The 19,521-nt window shown below is 39.3% G+C and overlaps 1 protein-coding gene across 4 annotated transcripts in view; it reads left to right on the top strand.

The window, feature by feature from the left end:
* adcy7 (adenylate cyclase 7) overlaps nt 1-19,521 on the top strand; it is a 50,269-nt gene that overhangs the window by 23,491 nt on the left and 7,257 nt on the right. For 3 of the 4 annotated variants that reach the window (XM_079340113.1, XM_079340115.1, XM_079340114.1), the window contains exons 3-17: nt 4,402-4,599; nt 4,999-5,163; nt 5,521-5,670; nt 11,035-11,195; nt 13,404-13,515; nt 13,654-13,781; nt 14,191-14,349; nt 15,005-15,137; nt 15,759-15,938; nt 16,302-16,345; nt 16,589-16,648; nt 17,566-17,643; nt 18,428-18,497; nt 18,603-18,700; nt 18,789-18,873. In XM_079340113.1, coding sequence (XP_079196239.1) covers nt 4,402-4,599; nt 4,999-5,163; nt 5,521-5,670; nt 11,035-11,195; nt 13,404-13,515; nt 13,654-13,781; nt 14,191-14,349; nt 15,005-15,137; nt 15,759-15,938; nt 16,302-16,345; nt 16,589-16,648; nt 17,566-17,643; nt 18,428-18,497; nt 18,603-18,700; nt 18,789-18,873 — 1,821 coding nt within the window. The remainder of the gene's footprint in view (nt 1-4,401; nt 4,600-4,998; nt 5,164-5,520; nt 5,671-11,034; nt 11,196-13,403; nt 13,516-13,653; nt 13,782-14,190; nt 14,350-15,004; nt 15,138-15,758; nt 15,939-16,301; nt 16,346-16,588; nt 16,649-17,565; nt 17,644-18,427; nt 18,498-18,602; nt 18,701-18,788; nt 18,874-19,521) is intronic. The other variant, XM_079340116.1, reaches the window with a different exon arrangement.

Here is a 19,521-nt window from a genome sequence, read left to right on the forward strand (position 1 = left end):
CTGATACAGCGCATCATGTGAAGGACTTTGTGAAACCGTGGACATAATTGGCGTCAGACTGTGCTCCGGCTTACAGGTCATGTAGACAGGTTTAAGATCAAGAAGTTAAAGTAACAGTGAAATAAGACATTAAAGGGATACTTTGTTACCCATTCATTATTTTCCAGAAGGATTCGGCATCTTAGAGATTCCTGGCATCAGACGGACTCTATGTCTGCGTCTATAGGCAAACAGTGAGAGCACTGACACCACCAGTCTGCTCCAGCTCCAGCCGGTCTGGGCAGCTCGTCCTCACCGCCGCAGACAGGCCGATGCAGCCCGGTGCAGCCGAGGCACGATACCCGCTATATTGAAAACCCAAATTTTGAAGTTGAAACATACTTTTTTCACCATTGTCGGTTCTTCTCACCTTTCTCCAGAGAGTCTGTTAGCATAGCTTCCTAGCAAGATGGCTAACATTGCTTTTATATTCTGGCAGTGAGGTCCCGCCCACTGATCTGTAATAGGTCTGTAGCTTAAGTGGGTCTAAAAAATGAGGAACCAGAGATGTAGTTTCACCCCCTCTAATCAAAGCAGCCTCCGATGACTCAAGAGGACTTCTTTTTAGAGAAGATAAAGAGCTTTTACGTCTATGGGGAAGATAAGGGCGCGATGCACGACCATTCAAAAATACTAGCAGGTTTCTAATGATACAAAGCTTAATGCAGATAGGTTAAAATCCCTTTAAGCACTATACATAAATGTGAATCAGCATTGCATAGAAACCAAGAATTACGTGATCAAATAGTTTTTAAGTCATCTTACTGATGTAGCGAGCCTCAGGTTCTCGACTTGTTTTGGTCCGCAGGTGAGCGACACAGAAACTAAAGGCTGTCTCACTCTGCTTGCTCTCTGAGTCTGCGAACAGCCAGTAAGCCTCCACCAGAGAACCCGAAGTCTCTGGATGCCTCATAGCGGACTACAAAATAAGATATTTTGGCCAGAGGTCATTTAGTGCTTTGTGTAAATGAAGCAGGATTTTCAAATCTATTGTTTGACTCACAGGGAGCCAGTATAGAGATGTGAGGACTGGTTTCATGTCTTCCACTTTCTTGGTGTTGGTGTGGACTTTGGCGGCAGGGTTCTGGACGAGCTGCAGCTGCATGATGGATTTTTAACAATCGTCGTCCACTCAACCTGCTTATGGGCTTTATTCATTTAAGCCTAAAAACAGAATTACTGTTGAAACGATGATATCAGGATGTTTGTCAGAAATGATTCATTCTTTTCTACAGAGCATGTGGTACGTTGTGTTTTTATTAAGATGATTAAGAAATGCATGTGTGTGACTTCAAGAAAATATATGTGAATTAAAAAGAAGTATTTTTCAAGAACACCGAGTGTGCTAAGTGGCATCACAACCCTGCAGTAAATGCTTTAATGGTGCAAAGTGGATTTTTTGAACTACATTATGAAAACTAATGTGATGCACGATGACGGCAGCACCAGCCTAATGTTCCAATAAGAATGCCACGAGATGGTCAGGTCGAATTCCCCAGGTTGCTTCTGAAAATGTGACAGAACAGCTACTTAAATAAAGCATTTAATGTAAGAGTCCCCCCCCCCCCCTTCACTGCCAGTGCAGCAAAGCCGAAATGAGTGAGTGATTGTGTAACAGGTTGCATGTGAAGGAGGACATCGCTGAGGTAGAGATGCAAATAGAGAATGCATTTTAATTTCCGAAGAGAAGTGGGTGAGGAGGCGGATAAGAAAGACAGCTGTGGAGGAACATAAGGCACATGTTAACCATTGCTACTTTGAATAAAGACATTGTCTTTGCTTTCCTTGCTACAGACCAGTAGCCCTGCAGCTGCACTAGCAGCGCTTCAATTTTTCTTCCAAAAAAAAATTAAAATTAAAACAATCAACAGAGGATGCTGACATGAGGAGAGAGATTCGATTCACAGTTTTTATCATGTTTTGTCACATGTTTGAAAGCTGAAAAGAAGACACAATGTAGCTGTGAAAGAGTTTAGAGTTTATTATGGTTCTGACAGGACAGGAACAGACATTGATTTAGACTGATGCAGTTGATTTTGGCAAGATGGCAGGCAGCAGATTGACCAGTCCGTTCTTACAATGAACTCGCAGTTGATCATCAGAGATTATTTTACTTTCCCCTGTTGAAAAAACCTTCTTAGCCTTCCGCCTATTGTGTTGTTACTGAGTCTCTGGCACACTCCCTCTCTCTCATCGTTGTACAATAAGATCTTTCACCCTCACAGAGCCCTTTTTGAATGGCTCAGTCCTTCATATATATACTTACACTTGTTTGTTTATGTGTATTTTTAGTCTCTAGCTCATAAAAAAAACATCCACAAACACACAGTTTCACTTGGAGAGTTATTCCTAGATTGTTAAGTGGGATGGTTTTATGCTAATTCCCTTCCACACTACTGCGGTTACTCCGACTCCCTGGACATATCATCCCCCACATCTTTCTTCTCAGATGTCTCCCAGCATACACAGTTGCCTGGGGTACAGGAGAGGTAGATGGAAAAAGTTGGCACACATATTGTATAAAGAAGATCTTAAATATAAAGAGAGGGCCGGAGTGTCAGAAAGTCACATTCAACTTCTATAACTCCTCCTCAAGTTCACGTTGGGTGAAGAGTTTTACTGAGAGGCTGAGCCGTCTGTCAGACTCTGACTGGATGCAGTGACGATGTTGAGCTGTCTGTTGTTTGGGTTATTAACATTTAATTTCAATTCAATGAGTCTTTGTACTACTAAGTAGCATGTCACAGAGTTTACATTCAAATTAGTCAACCTTTATTTTTGTGTAGCATTTAGTGTCAATGGAAATGGACCTGCACTACTTAGAGATCTATAGTAGTGTTTTAATGGAAGCAATACTTTCTTTCAGTTTGCACGACAATATATTGATATATAAATGGTTTACCCTATATTTGTAGTAATGAATGAAAGGAGGATGTTTGCAGATATTACATAGGAGTATACATTTGTGTCTGCACACATAGTCTTTAGCAGTCTTTTCTTTCTGAATAATTATTCTTTTTCCACCTACAAAAATCTTTTGTCAAGACTCACAGCAGTATAGGGAGTACAAAGTGCTTCAGTTGAGATCTGGCATTTTCCAATGCTGCCATGGTAACCAGAAACTCACCACACAATACAGAGATGGCCTTCTCTGCGCAGAGCTGTATTAACACTGACCTCGTGCATCCGTCTCACTCATGAGCGCTCTTTTAACCCCTTCTTTTCCCTTGTGTTTACCCTCAGACGCCCACTCGCAAACTGCACACCTCCCAAACATGCAGTTTGCAGTAATGCATTCATTAACAAGCACAACATAGCACTCAGTCTCTCACACATACACACACACACACACACACACACACACAGATGTGCAGACAAACATGCTTCCGCACATATACATGCACACAATCTCTTCCAGTAAGATGATGCCTCTCACCGTACAGTAACTCAATCAGGAAGATGGTGGCCTGGACTCTAACAGTGCATGGCGCTCAGACAAATGGAAGGAAGAAAATCCTGCAGAAGTATCACTGATCTGGCTAAAATATCAGCTACAGCATCAGGAGACTCTTTTACTTTCAAAACGTCAGATTTATTTGTTAATTGTATTGTACAAGATTCATCAGAAATACATGCATTAAACGTGAAATGGACAAAGACGTCTGTAGGCTTTTTATAATTTGGCAGTTCTTTCTATATATGAAGGTTAGGACTCAATAACAGATTTGTCCTGAATAAAGGTACACTATCCCAGTATGTTTTTTGAGACTTCTTCAGGTATTAATCAAAACCAATGTTTGTATCAGTGGGTGATCTTGTAGGGCAACTATCCTGCATGTTTTTTCAGTTTTCCTCGTCTTCATGCATCGCGTCATTTTTTCAACGTTTGCAATCGTTGTACCTGCAAGAATTTCATGGTTACTTTGTTCCTTTGCAAGGTGCACCAATTGTCTCAAAAACAAATTTATAAAATTAAATGACCACTGTTATATCAAAGCATTTATGCACATGTAAATAGAGGTGGTAAAAAAAATAGATTCAACTAAAAATCGAGATTCGTCTCGACTAAGATTTAAAATTGATTCATAATTTCCAAAAATGTATTTTATTTCGTTACCCCAAGAATCGAAATTCGAATCGTGAGACACCCATAGATTCCCAGCCCGCCTTGTAATATGACTTAAATACTGTACTTTACTGTACTATACTTTTGCATGAATTGCGTTAGCTGGGGAACTGCCTGTAGTATCAGCATCATCTGTATTTACATCATCCATATTTATAAGATCAGAGAAATTAGTATGACTGTACAACTGCAATAACGTCTCTTTATTGTTTCCCTCTCCTTTGCTGCTGGAGCAGAGTGCAGAAAAACACTGTGCCTTTGTGAGCGTGGTGAGCGGCAGCCTGTGTGTGTTCCTGGCAGTGTTTGTTGTGGTGTGCACAGAGATGCTCTCACAACAATGGAGGCGTCTGCTGGGCATGATTATCTGGGCCACACACCTCACCATGGCTTACACCTTTATCTTCAGTGGACCCATTATCCTGCCTTGGGACCAGGTAACCTGAACTTTTACAATATAACAAGAAAACTTGCAGACAAAGAAGTCCCACACAGCAAATACACTATTCACAGTTTAAAACAGTAAAACAAACTCTAAACAACTTTTTCATTTTTTTTGTTACATCTAAACTGTAGTTTGTAAACTAAATATTTTCCATCTCAAATGTGTGGATATTTATGTATGAGAAACTTGCATTGGTTCATCATAAAGTCCAGTGTGTAAGGCTATGATTGAGTGCTGTATTTGTCGATAATAGCTCTCCACAGTAGAAAGTATACATGGAACAGGTTATACGTAGACAACATTTTAAAAGATGTGCGACACACTTGAGATAGCATTGGTTTAACGTTACAACAGAGGACTTCTTGAAAATAATCAAACCTTTATTTTCCAGGTGCCTTTCTTCCTCTTCATCATTTTTACTGTGTACACCATGCTGCCGTTCCAGTTGTGGTACGCTGTAATGCTGAGCATCATCACCTCACTGTCCCACATCCTGGTCCTCACCCTGCGCCTCACTATTTCCAGCGATGAGTCCCCTCCATACCTAGCCAACCAGGTAAAACCAGAACAGAAAAAAAAGGAACATGTTGTGGAAATACTTCTGCAACACTTGTGTATTCTCGGCAGCTCTAAATTATGACTGTAAGCCAATATTGGTTATTTTATGGACAAGTGTGTCCTCTTTATAAATTACAGTTAAAACATATTGTGTAATATTGTTTATAATTCTTTGATTTTTTTAATACACTAATTTTATATTTTTAATAATGCATCTACATAGCAGACTTTTAAATCTGGATTTACGTTGACAAAAAGAAGCTTATTTTCTTAATTCCTACTTCACTTGGGACACACACTGATCCTATACCTGATTGTTTGTGTATATACTAAAGTCTGCTCTCTGTTTCTGTAGCTGCTGTCCAATGCAGTGGTATTTCTGTGTGGCAGTGTGGTGGGAGCCTTCCACAAGGTCCTGATGGAGAAAACCCTGAGGCAAACCTTTCAAGACACCTTGAGGTGCCTGAGCATGCGCATGAAGCTGGAGATAGAAAAGAGACAACAGGTAAGAGTACGGTGTGCGTGTGCGTGCGTGCGTGCGTGCAACAATGCATAGGGGAATTTCACTAAATACACTGAAACTGGTGGAAAAATTCTTAATTGAGCCATTACTGGTTCTCTAATTGGTCCTCTTACTAACCAATCAGAGAGCCCCCTCTCATAGCATGTGTATCCTAAAAATGAACATCTTTATATTCAACAACTAGAAATTAATTAAGAAAGATCACATGCAAGATAAATACATTTAATAAATAAATATAAGATACAACTACACTTAAAAGAAAATGGAGAAAACAAATAGTTGAGATGTATGTTATACACATCAGGGCATTTAAATACAGAAATGTATAATGTATGTTTAATTTTAGGAATTCTAAGTTGACCCCTCTGTTAAAACACATTTTGTTGAATTAGATCCTGATACCTTCATCAAACTCTCCTTTATTGAAGATCTTGAATTAGCTCTGGAATGAAAAAACAGGTTGTATTTAATCACATATTTAAAAAAAGGCATACCACAGTTTTATTAGGCATATGAAACGTTGACTGTCAAATCTAAACACATTTTGATGGCATCTTCTTTTTGTTTTTAGTAGCTTTGCCTGTTCAAACAAAACATTACAGACAAACACTGCAACAAGCTGTGTACTAACTGTTATTGCTATACTCTTAATCATTTGATTTCATCTTTAATCTCTGCCTTTGGCTGGCCTCATGTTGACTCTCTCATGGATGTTTTCATTGAGAGGAACAAATCCTTTTCAAATTACATTTTCCTGTGATGCCTTTTAAATTAAAAGCGTCTCTGCTCACTTGCTTTAACTTTGCAATAAATCTTCCTCCTTTAGTCATTTGTTATGGCTGTTGCTTAGTACGGTCATAAAATGTGCAGACAGGGTAGCTGTTGTGTTGCCGAGCAGGATACGAAGAATGGAATGACATCGTCGTTAACATTCAGACTTTTTGTTCTATTTGAATTGGGGCTGAAAGTGGAAGGCCGGTGCACAAAGTAAGCCAGAAAGAGAGAGCCGTCAGGGACATGAACAAAAAAAGAAGCGCCAATGAAGAATTCACGTTGTGTTCCCAAGTTGATTTCAGCAAGAGGAGTCATGTCTTTTAAAGTGTGAGACTAGAACATTGCCCTTTGGAGCCTATGCTTTAGTTTATTTGAAGAAGAGAAGAGATGCTTTTTTACCAGATTTAGCTAACTAGCTAGTTTCCATCTGTTGTCCCTGGGCAGGTGATGGCAAGAGTAAAATACAAATCAACCAGTTGTGTAAACAAACACACACACACACACACACACGCACACACACACACAAGAAAGAAAGAATACAGAAGTAAGACATAAGAATATATACAGACATTAAAATTTTCCCTGAGATGTAAATGAGATGATACATTAATGCTGACAAGACTGGTGACTTAAAATCAATTTTGTTGACTTTGCAGGTGAAAGTGCAGAAGTTTGTGCAAAGTTTAAGAGTAGTTGGAAGATTATTCCCTTCTTTAATGGCATTAAAAGAAAAAGAGATTGTGCTAATGCGGAGCCTCGTTTAGGAATACTGTAATCTCTGTTTGAACGTTTGGCGGACATCAGAATAAACAATTAATTTGTCAAAGCTTAGTATTTAATATTTATCAAGTACATCACAATAATGATACTGTTGTGGTTGCCTGTCCAGAGTTTTAAGGGCTTGTTTATGACGTGACCTTTTAGACAGTAATGTTTACTTGAGACTAACATGACATACAATAATCAAAGTAAGAAAAAAATCAAAGCATTCAAATACATTTTAAAAGCTTTGACTGTAAGTGAGTTGTTAATATGTCTAAAGTTGGCTATGTTATGTTTAACTTAATGGCACATCTTTTTAATATGACTCTTAAAATAAGGTTGTCGTCTCGAGTGACACCCAAGAACTTACACTCATTGAGTTTATTATCATTTTGCCCACCCACATTTATATTTGGAAAAAACATTTAGTGTTTAGTCAATATTAAGAGTCATGTATCGCTTAGTGTTTCCCACATGTACAGTAGGGCCGTGTCATCTGCATACATCAAGATCCCCACATAATTACACACAGAATGGAGATCATTGATGTATATGCTAAACAACAGCGGTCCTAATATGGAACCTTGTGGCACTCCCATAACTCAGGCTTTCAGTGATGATGTTTTATCATTTATTTCTTCTCCTCTTTAGATAGGGAAATGTGGTGTCTATGATTTCTAAACAGAAATAACAAATTGACTCATCAGAGACTGGACACAGAGTCAACAGTGTTTCTGGTTTAGAATTATATAGGGTTTCCTCTTTGCACGATACAGTCTGTGTTCACAGACAGTCATTTTGGGAAGTGTTCCTGCATCCATGAAGTGATCTCTGCTTCAGAATCATGTCTGTTTAATGCTGTGCCATCCTGAGGGACCAAAGATCATGGCCATCTAATATTTTTTATTTGGCCATTTCCCATTGTGTCCAGAGAGTTCTTCAAAATCTCTGAATCTTTTAATGAGATTATGTACTTTAGACAATGAAATCCCCAGATTCTTTGCAATTGTAAATTAAAAAACGATAATTCTGACATTCTTGAACAATTTCCCAGCACAACCTCTCAGAGTTCCTCCTCATCTGAACTCCATAAAGACCCAGCCTCTCTGGGATGCTCTTTTCAATCATGTTACCTGCCTGTTGCCAGTTAACCTTATTCACTTTGAAACTTTCAACCAGGTGTTTTTTTAAGCATTTTGCAACGTTTCCAGTTTGTGTTGCCACTGTTCCAACTATTTTGAAGTGTGTCATTCGTGTCATATTGGAAAGTGAAGCTTCAGGAAGGGAACTAGTGTGTTCGCTGGCACTCATAACTTGTTAAAAAGAGAATAACACAGATAAGTATTGAACGTGCGTAAATAAGTAAGTGACTGGCATAGCAGATGCATCGTGTTGCAACAGCATAGCACCGGTACCTGTATTGCTTGAATCTAACTTTAACTCAAAGGGCTCGTCAAGGCGTGAGGAGCACATTTAAGGAGAGTTTTAAACATCATCAAAAGCTTTTTGACAACAATCTGATCAATTTAAATTTCTCACTAAATCAAAGGGGTTACAACTACAGAGAACTTTTCACAAAACCCCTGTAATAACTTACAAAGAAGTCTGATGAATTTCTTCTTTGTAGTTAGAAAATTAATATTTTTCAATGGCCCCCATGTTGGCAGTTACAGGGGAAAACTTTAGCATGCCCAACCACCTTACACCGCCCCCTTTCTTGTTAATGTTATTTTCCAGAATCGTTTGAGGAGATCAAACTTAAGTCTTATCTGGTTTGTTGACTGAACACACCAGGAGATACACCTGAGCAGCACTGTTCATTTCATTAACAGGACCAACCTGAGTCAAGAACCTCCTTCAAAGATGAATCTTCTTGTTGTTGCTTGACAAACTCACTGCGAGAGATGGACAGTTGAGAAAACAGAAGCAACATCTTCTACACTCACTTTAACCTCCTGTTCCTCACAGGTTTGGGTTCTTGTTACAGCACAGGCTGGAAATACTTCTGTAACATTCTGCACAGTGTTGGCAAGCTCTCTTACCGCTGGCTTGGAGGACACAACTGGCAAAGGAGGAACTTCTTAGCTATTTCAACACTATTGCAACACTGCAAGACTTTATCATACATTTAAACAGGGTGTGTTCTATTCAAACAACTCTTAGCATTAGCCAGTCCAGGAAAACAATAGAAGAGTTTGATTTGCTTACTACAATTTAGCTCTAATTAGAACATTATAGACGGCACAAAATTAAGTTTCACGTCTTGCACTTTTCCACATCATATTTTCTCAGACTCAGAGAGGGGTACTTTTGTCTATTAGGGAAACTTAAAGGGTCATTTGAACCCTATAAGAGGTCCGCCACAGGGAATCAAAGCAGCTGAGGTTACAGCACAGTGGCTCATGTGCTCATTCACAAATTGATAGTCTGAACGATTCTCAAATAATCAAAATGAATCATACCTACACATGTATCAACACCTGGGGCCACGTTATGCGCATACTGTCTCATGTTTAAATGTTTTTTTTTGCCTTGAGTAATTCAGAATGTCAATTTCTATTTGTGTGTTGTTTTAGTTTTCATTAAAGAAAAGCTGGAATGTTCTGAGTCAAAACAAGTTCATCTCTTTGTGATAACACTCCAAATCAAATGAATATTCAATTTCATTATTTTTTGCCCTTGAGATATTTTTTTTGACAACCTGAAAAGGCTCCAGAAACCCTCTAGGGAAATAAAAGACTTGTGCAAGCTTTAACAGGAAGAGACTGACGGAAAATGATGACATGTTAATTCATGAGATCCTGTGGGCTGATTAAAGGTTATCTGAACGTTTGCTTTCCTCCAAAGCATCGTGTCCAATCAAACTTGAGCACAAGTTTATGGTTGTATAACACAACTTGCATACCTGCAATTGTGGTGGTGGACCAGATTCAGTGATAAGGGTAAAATATACTTGATTTGTTGCCAGTGTCTTTGATCAGCAAATCATCTGTATTGCAAGAGGACGATTACCTATAGTATATAGCCAAATGAACACATCAGTGGCTTAAAAAAGCTATATGACTGTCTTTGTATGGGCCAGTAGTTCAACTCCACTTTACAGAAGTTCATAGAATAAATAAATAGGCACGTCTTACATTTTTTTACACAGAAACACACAAAGTCAAAAAAAGTTACAGCCCTGCTTTTCTTTCTTACTGACACGCTGACACATCGGTGCACACACACACAAACACAGTGCTTTTGTTTCATCTCACCTTTACAGTACATTCGTCATTGGTCATCTCATGTCTGGTTTCCAGTTTACATCCTTTAGAGAAGTTTTGATTGCAGTGAGTGCATGTAAAAACAAAACTCACTACAGATCTTGACCATTGAACAGGCCTCTGGCTATTGTTGCAAAGACACCTTTATTAATGCAGTGTGAACCGTTCCTGGCAGAGTCTGTCAAATGATTCCACTATTTTGTGATTCTCACTGCTGGCTATGAAGACAGCATGATTTTATTGATACCAAACTTTTAACCCTGTAAACACATCTGGTCCATTTTTAACCACTAATGCTCTCAATTCTTCTGAAAAACATGAATATGGCCTTAATAGTAGAGCATGGTCTTGGTGCAAATACTACAGTATCACTACCATAGCTTTAAAGAAGAAGAAAACAAAATATTGAACTGTAAAATGTTCTGATAGTTTATTGAATAGGGAGAAGTTTATAGCAAAATATGAAAGAGTGAGATGTTGTTTGGGGGTCTGGGGGTCTGACTTTTTCAATGTTGACTCATGCTGCTTGTGTTTGTTTTTGCAGGAGAACCTGCTGCAGTCTGTGCTGCCGGTCTACATTTCCATGAAGATGAAGCTGGCAATCATGGAGCGCTTACAGGAGTGTAAGGACAAAGAAGAGCAACAGCGATTGGTCAAAGATAACAATTTTCATAGTCTTTACGTGAAGAGGCACGAGAATGTCAGGTAATTCAGCAAAACCACTTTTAATACCATAAAGGCCACAGAGTGCCATAAAGAGGCAGTGATAGTTATAAAGAAGTATGGCTTATTGATCAGCAATCAAGAAGACCGAGATTAGACACTTTGATGTCTCTCTTCACAATTAGGATTTTTTTTGTTCAAAATTGAAGGAAGTATTTTGACAGACCTGTTTGAGATTGTTAACATGATAGGTGAGTTTAGATTGATTCCAACTGATTGAAAGGAATATTTGACTGTAGAGGTTTACAATGTTTATAAATGCTTAAAGAAGAAGAAGTTTTACTTCACTAATCCAGAGACGGGAAACACATTGTGGATGTCTAAATGTGTAAGTTGGTGTGTGCTTTATTTCTAAAGCCTCATAAATGTCTTGTGTGAATGTGTCTTTAAAAAGTGCCTTTAATGATCAGACACATATTTGTTGTTTTGTTATTGTAATAATACTGTTTATACTTTGACTTCACATTGGATATGGCAGAAAGCAAAGACGTGCACACCAAAGTAGATTTTTCTGCTTCTGGTAATGATGGAGATTATTACTGTTACTGTCTGTCTGGGTTTTTTTTTTTTCCAGAGCAGTGACCCAGTTATAGCTCTTTGTTTTATGATTTAGAAAGTGCTGACAAATATTGGGTCAGCTCATACTGAACTTTGGCAGATGGCTCACCAGCTCATTTTGACTGATAATTGTGGACAAGATTCAGCCTCAGTTCGACATCAAAAAGGGAATTCCTATTGAGAGCTCCTCTCACGGGCACGGGAAAGACGGTCAGCTCTTCTTCATGGTTTCTCAATGCGAGTTGACTTGCCAATCAAGAGGTCATTGTGCAGGCAGCAGTCATCGTGTTTAGGAAGACCCATCCTAAGAAGGTGTGGAATGATAGGCTGCATCGCTGACCTCCCCCTATAATTACCCCAGTCAGATCAGTCATTAGCTCTGCTGTCTGTCTCATGAGGCACCTGGTAATCTGCAGCCAGGCAGGTGGAGTTTCAGGGTCCATCTGCTGGTCAGCAGACAGACAGTCATTCATGTCATGACTCAAGCTTTTGGCAGCTTGTAGATGTAGTGTGCCTTTATGTAGTGCACCACAGACACACACGGGTGGATACTGTAGTGTTTTCTTTCTGTATCCAGTGTTAAATGATGTGAACTCTACGAACGCTTGGATTTATATCAAACTGTTGCGAAAACAACATGTTAGTGTGATCCCATTGATTTCCAACCAAAAACATGTTCAATATTTCCCCTCATGGGGTGAACACTATGCTCACTGACATGTGCATGGTGTTCACAGAGACTCTCATAACAAGGGTTAGAGTTTCAGTTCCCATGCTAAGACTGAGCGGCAGGTCAGGTGCTCTCTCTGAGGGGTGAGGCTTTTGCCAAACTTCCAGCTGTTCTTCTTAGTGTTCTTTGGGTCAGAGGTCAGATGTGCCAGATATATATGTCCTTATATGGTCTACTGAGCAGCAACTTATAACTTACATGTCGAGGCCATCATTCATCTTAAAACCATGTAACATTTTGATTTTTTTATTCTCTGACCAGATCAACAATAGTGAAGGGGAGGTGGATCGAGAGGTTTTGGGGCTTTTTATGCCAGTACAAGAGTGACTGACAGGACAGTAGAGCCAGAAATCAGGTAGAGAGGGGTTGGGGAATGACGAGGGGAAAAGCCCGGCTGCTCATTTTAAGACTGTAGCCTCTGTGCACGAGTTGCGCATATCATCAGTCCTAATTCTGTGGTCATAACTGTCTTGTGGGTCATAATGGTAGGAGAGGCTGGTCAGAGAACTAGAAAGAATAGGAAGATACCATGTGTAATTGCCCATCAATACAGACGGAGCACAATTAAATCCTACCCACACTGGTGGAAAAAAAATAATGAGTCTTTGAGAGTATTGAATCTTTGAGAAGGAAAAAATGACCCCAGCAAAAAAGTCATGAGGCTTCAGGAGGGAGTATGGGAACACCAGGCATTTAAGCAGACAGACCATAGAGGTTCAGCCTCAGCCATGCAAGACCAAGTTTAGATATTTTATACATTAAATGATGATCTTACCTGGTGAGTTGATCCAAATGTTGAATGTTACAGTATTTAATGTCTGGCCCTTCAGAGGATTGTTCTGTGTATGGGGGTGTGATATTGTGATACTATTCTCACTGCTGTCGGTCTTTCTTTCTCTCAGTATTCTTTATGCCGACATTGTGGGCTTCACGCGATTGGCCAGCGACTGCTCTCCTAAGGAGCTTGTCATCATGCTCAATGAGTTATTCGGGAAGTTTGACCAAATTGCCAAGGTGAGTCATCATTTAAAATTGTATTATTGCTAACAGCAAACTCCCTTTAAGGCTGGAGCCTCACCTATTTGAACGACACGAGCGGTAATCATGTCCAGAGAGAAGTTGTGAGGTCTCTTGTGTTTTATTTTTATGTAGGAAAACGAATGCATGAGAATCAAGATCCTTGGAGACTGTTACTACTGCGTGTCCGGGCTGCCGGTCTCTCTGCCTAAACATGCAAAGAACTGCGTGAAAATGGGCCTGGACATGTGTGAAGCCATCAAGTGAGTTTGTGCCAACCATAACCCTTTACCCTTACAGTAACTGTCTCCAATGTTAGCAACGTTAGGAACATGGAGTTTTATCTGTTTAACACAATAGTATATCTAACTATGCTTAGTGTTTAAGAGGAGATGCAATATTAAAGAACAAATGGCAGCATTAGGAAAGTCTGAATAGATGTTGACTCTGCTCTAGCGGTTCATAGTTTAACCAGTTGTGAAAAAGCCCAGTAGCCACTTTTTTAACGGAAGTTAACGGAACTGAAATAGACGCACATGAAAACGACAGTGGACTCTGTTAGGTCATCATGTTTGTTCATCAGACTTTCATTGTACCTTGAAAAGACTGTTGTGCACAAAGAGACAACCTTGAATATCACTGAGCTACAGTATTGATGTGCAACTCCTCCAGGCAAGTCCAGGAGGCCACAGGAGTCGATATCAACATGAGAGTGGGCGTGCACTCAGGCAACGTGCTCTGTGGTGTGATTGGCCTTCGTAAGTGGCAATTTGATGTCTGGTCTCATGATGTCACACTGGCCAATCACATGGAGTCAGGAGGCCTTCCAGGGTAAGTGGCACTATTTCTATTCTTTCAATCTGATTGAAATAGTATTTTCAGGTTTAGTCAACCCTTGCTGTAAAACAATACAATTGCACACAACATTCATTTCTACTTGTCCGATGACAATCAGTGTAATCATCTAACTGGTTCCTATGAGCGTCAGACTCTCCTTGTTGGTTCTATTGAAATTTAGTTTAGTGCGATATCTTGAATATATATATATATATATTTTTTTTTTTTTTTTCATGTAAGAAAAACTGAAAGTTTGCTTTCTCTTGTGTTTTGTGTATTTACCAGTGGCTGGAGCACAATTCAAGTTGTACATTTGTTGACTCATTTTAAAGGTCAGAGGTTCATACAGTTGAATCCTGATAAAACTTTGTCACATATTAGCAATATCATCAACCAAAATCTCTTTTGGTACAAATAAAAAATCTGTAATACAAAGAGTATTCAATTCAGATTCAGACTCCATCAGCTACCTCTATAGTTCAGTTTCAATCATGTGACCGACAGTAAAAATGCCTCTGGAATAACGTATCAACTTTAATCTTTTTTCACTTTTATCTCAACAATCACAAACTTCATCAAGTCAGATCATCTTTTTACACGCCAAGTCAAGGATTTCATTGCTGGTTTCCACTGTTTCCGTCAATGTTAGGCGTGTCCACATCACAGAGGCCACACTCAAACATCTCAACAAGGCTTACGAAGTGGAAGAAGGCAACGGCCACTGCAGGGACTCCTACTTAAAAGAACTCAATATCAAAACCTACCTAGTCATTGATCCAAGGGTAAGTTCTGATTTCTTTATTGAAAACACACCTAGTTAGGTAGAGAGTGAGATAGAGGCTCTGACTCATAATTACTGATGTGACAATGTTGCATCATCATATCAATTAAAAGTTCATGTGTACAGACAACACATTGGGATTTTTATGATGCGGTTGAGCAATGAGGTTAAACAAATGTTGCTTTTCATTGAGATGAAGCATCTGGTCTACAGGTCTTCATGTGTGGGAGGAATCTGTCATCCCATTACTGCATACGCTTTTTTCTTTCATGTTTATACGCTTCTATTGGCAAGAAATCACTCTGTTAACATATTCCCGCCACTCCATACAACATTTAGGACATAAAACAACATTTGGATGACCTACGCCTGTTTACTCGGAGCAATCGTGCTCAACAAGTAGTTACAAAAGTCATCCACAACAAGATGCAGAGCAGGTTAGAAAGTCCCATTACTTAATCAAGAGGACTGCACAGCTTTGGTGAAAGCATTCTAACCACGCGTATTCTCTGATGACTTTTATGATGAGGCTTGTGCTCGCTAGTTTTCAGCCTTAAGAGCTTTAGCTAAATGCCCAAAGTGTCCTGTAAATGGAATATTGATTTTGTGTTTGTTTCTCAAGTCCAAGGACCCATCATTGAATAGTCGCAAACCTCGGGTGAACGACGGGCTGAAAATGAGGGCGTCTGTTCGTATGACCCGTTACCTGGAGTCGTGGGGGGCAGTCAAACCTTTTGCCCACCTTCAGAACCGAGAGGGCTTCACCCCAGACAGCATTGTCAACGGCAAGCCCCGCTGGAAGGTACACATATTTTTTTTAGTTATTTTAAAGGCAGCAGTTACTCATCTGCTGGAGACCAGGTCAAAGACTAGTGTGCAGATTCAAAGTAGAGTCTAGCTGTTGTGATTACAAAATAACAAAGTGTGTCTTTTAACTGTGTTTGTTCCTCTGTGCCTTTACACGGTCAGTCAAAAAAGAAAAAAAAAAGTATTATTTCATAATAAACATCGGCTTAGTTTTTGAGAGGTTTATCTAAGACAGGTGGAAGCCAGACAGTGACTTACAGTAGTTTAGTTAGATGTATTGAGCTGTGGTGGGTTTGGCTGTCAGGACTCGTATTTTCATGCATTCTTATTGTTTGAATGTTGTCCGTGTTTATTCCAGGACATCCCTCTACGATCAACCCCTGGCAACAAGATCCCTGAGAGGTAGGAACCTCGAAAGGCATTAATGATGATTTTACATATTTGGTCACTATTCAGAAGATATTCTGCATTTTAAAAGAGTGAATCTCAGCGTGCACATCAAATCTCCCTGCCCGAACTTTCCCATATGTTCATAAAATATTAACTGTCTTGTTTCGTGGGGTTGCATACTTAGATTTTAAAACATGATATTCAAGTTTTCATTTTCTTACTTTAAAACAATTTTCTATTGTTGGGCCCTGACAGCTTTGATGAGTCTCTAGAAGAACCGTTCTCCTTGTCCACAGCTCCATTCAGCAGCTATAAGTGAGTGGGGCCTTCATGGTCCACAAGGTCCACATGCGCTCAGGGCAGTAGTTCTCATCCTCTGGCCTTCTGACCCCAAAAAATGAACCCAAACTGCATGGAGCTTTCTAATATTCACTTTTTTTGTAAGAGAAAGGAGTCACTATAAATAACAGTCTTTGAGTTTTCATCTTTTTTTTAAACGACAGGTTAGCTCCCAGCAATGACTGCGCTTAAAACTAGTTCCAAAACATGAATTATTACACACATGTTGAAATTATTCCTTTTTTGTTATAGTTTTTTCTGATTTATTTGGAAAAGATAAAGACTTTCCACTAATACATACCTACCTTTTAAAAGATTGTCTGAGGGCCTCTCAGGGTGAGAACTACTGCCTTTGTGAACGGCCTTGTCGTTCCAACACTAACCTAAGAAGTGGTGTAATATTGGTCTTTTATCATTGATTCTCACTGCTACAGCCAACATGTGGGCCTCAAAGCCAACAGGAAACCTGTAACCTCTGTAATCACACTGACATGCTCTTATTAACACTGATCACTGACTGGGGCTTGTGTATATCTAGATCTGTGCATCTGTGAGAGTGTTTCCTTCCTGATAGGGTTGGGGGTTTCCAAGCAGAAGCACGGCAGAGAGACACTCCCGCTGAATCCTGCAGACAATGTCACATTTGCATCTGGCACATTCCCTCGAGGCAACTTTCTCACAGACACAAAACCTAAACTTTTTCTCACTAATGCTCAGAATTGCATTAACCAAGTTGCCCGTATGCACAGCTAACCTGGACACTAAGTAACCTGCATGACCTGATCTGCGTTTTGGTTTTTTTCAGGCATCTGTTCCAGTACTTTTGTGTGTTTTAGCCCCTCGCTCTGTGCTTTTTTTTTTTTTTCTCAGTGTGTCTGTTCTCTCCCTCGCAGGAACAAATCCCAGAAGAGTAAATTTGATGAAGAGCTGCACAATGAGATGACGACTACTATAGATGAGCTCAGCAGCAAGTACGCCAATGTTGACTTTGAAATCACATTTTGTGCCTGTGATGTATCTCTAAGCATTTTTACAAAGCAGAGAAAATCCAGCAAAACAGGTTTCACTTTGACGGTAAGAGGCATTATATTGCTGTGATCACTAATGACACAGAGAATAATTGAAAATGAAGATTAACCAGGAAGACAAAATTCAGGATTGAGGGGTTTAATGCCTGCTTTACATAAGCACGTTAGAATCGCCTTTTTAGCAAGTTACCTTACTGTAGTGAGCATTCAGCTCAAAGCACCCCTTTGATTAAATACAGCATCATTATGCAACAAGCATACCTGTAGACAGATAGTCTTAGTGCTTCAGATTTCTGTAAGAAAATCCACAAGCACACACATGTCTCTATTTTTCTTTAATATGCATATATTGGTTTCAATATTTAACTCTGAGGGAAAGGGGGCTAGACTGTCCTTCACATGAGATCTTAACATGTAAGGGAATGTGTAACTCATCATTAATAAGGCTAATGCAATATTCCCTTCATGATTTTTCAAACAAGGCTACTGGTTACTGTTACCGACATTGTTGCTGTATTGTTGCTTTTTGAAGTTATTGTTCTCATTGTTAATCCAAAGAGATTAGTGTCGCAGCTGTTTATTACCTGCGTGATCTTGAGCTGTATTCTATTTATAAGAAAACAAAACAACTCTCAATACACCGGAAATGTGAAGCCTTTTTTTCTTGTACCTTCTTTTCTTCCCTCTCTTCCATTATTTAATTGTTTCCTTCCTTCTTCTCTCTTAGGCAGTGGTCAAAGTCTGAAGAGACCGGCAGTCTAGCTCTCTGGTTTCCAAAGAAAGAGCTAGAAAAGCAGGTTGGTTGAAATCAAAGCTACACAATGATAATTGAAAAAAAATCTCATTGTTGTATATCTGTGATGCAGCATTCTGGTGTTCTCATCTGTGTTTCCTCCTCTTAGTACCGAGCCCTGGATCTGCCGATGTTCAAGCACTATGTAGGCTGTGCCACCTTCATCTTCCTTTGTATCTTTGTGGTTCAGATGTTTGTTACGAAAGAGTGAGTATGAAGACATTTGATCTGTTATTTCAGATCAAAACTACATCACAGAATTGTCATCTCTGACTCACCATTTGACTTTTTTCAGTCGACAGATGTTGGGGATCATATTTGGAGTGTTAGTTTGTGTGCTGCTGCTTACCATGGCTATCTGTTTTGCCAGTCACCTACAGGTCAGTATGAGTGGAGTCTTACATTGACCTTTGACTTTCTGATATTCAAGTGACTAAAGTGCAAGTTTCATCTGGTCCCAGCTAACATTTCATCATGTGGAAAAAGGAAAAGAAAAGGCCTCAGAGGCAAAGTAAACCTGTCATAGCTCTTACAGTCACCCACGCTGAATGTAGATCAGTGTAAATTTTCCACCTCGTATAATTGTGGCCTGGCCCTGAACTAAATAACTTGTGCATGACTCACATTTGTTTTTGCATATGATTGGTATTCATGAATGTGATTTCCTTCTACAGTAGAAGAGAAAAATAAATTTTTTGTCTTTAATTTGAAGGCCATGCATGAAAAAATGTTAAAAAGTTCAGAGAGCCTTGAGCAGAAGTGTACTCACTGTCAGTAGACTTCCTTAAACTCCCTCCTGAAATGTTTGTCCGTATTGTCATTAGAGCAGAGATTTCTAATCTGAAAAAAAAAAGTGTTAAACCTGAGATATTAAACTGGTACGACTGGTGGGGCTGGAGTAGATTTTTAATTTTAATTTTGTTTTAATCTAACATTTTATATTTTCTCCTATTTTAGAACATTTATTTTTGTCTCTAATTGTATTACATTTTCTTACTCACAAAACTAGCATTCTCGCATTCTTGACA

This window comes from Symphodus melops, assembly GCF_947650265.1.
Source record: "Symphodus melops genome assembly, chromosome: 3".
Classification (NCBI taxonomy): Eukaryota; Metazoa; Chordata; class Actinopteri; order Labriformes; family Labridae; genus Symphodus; species Symphodus melops.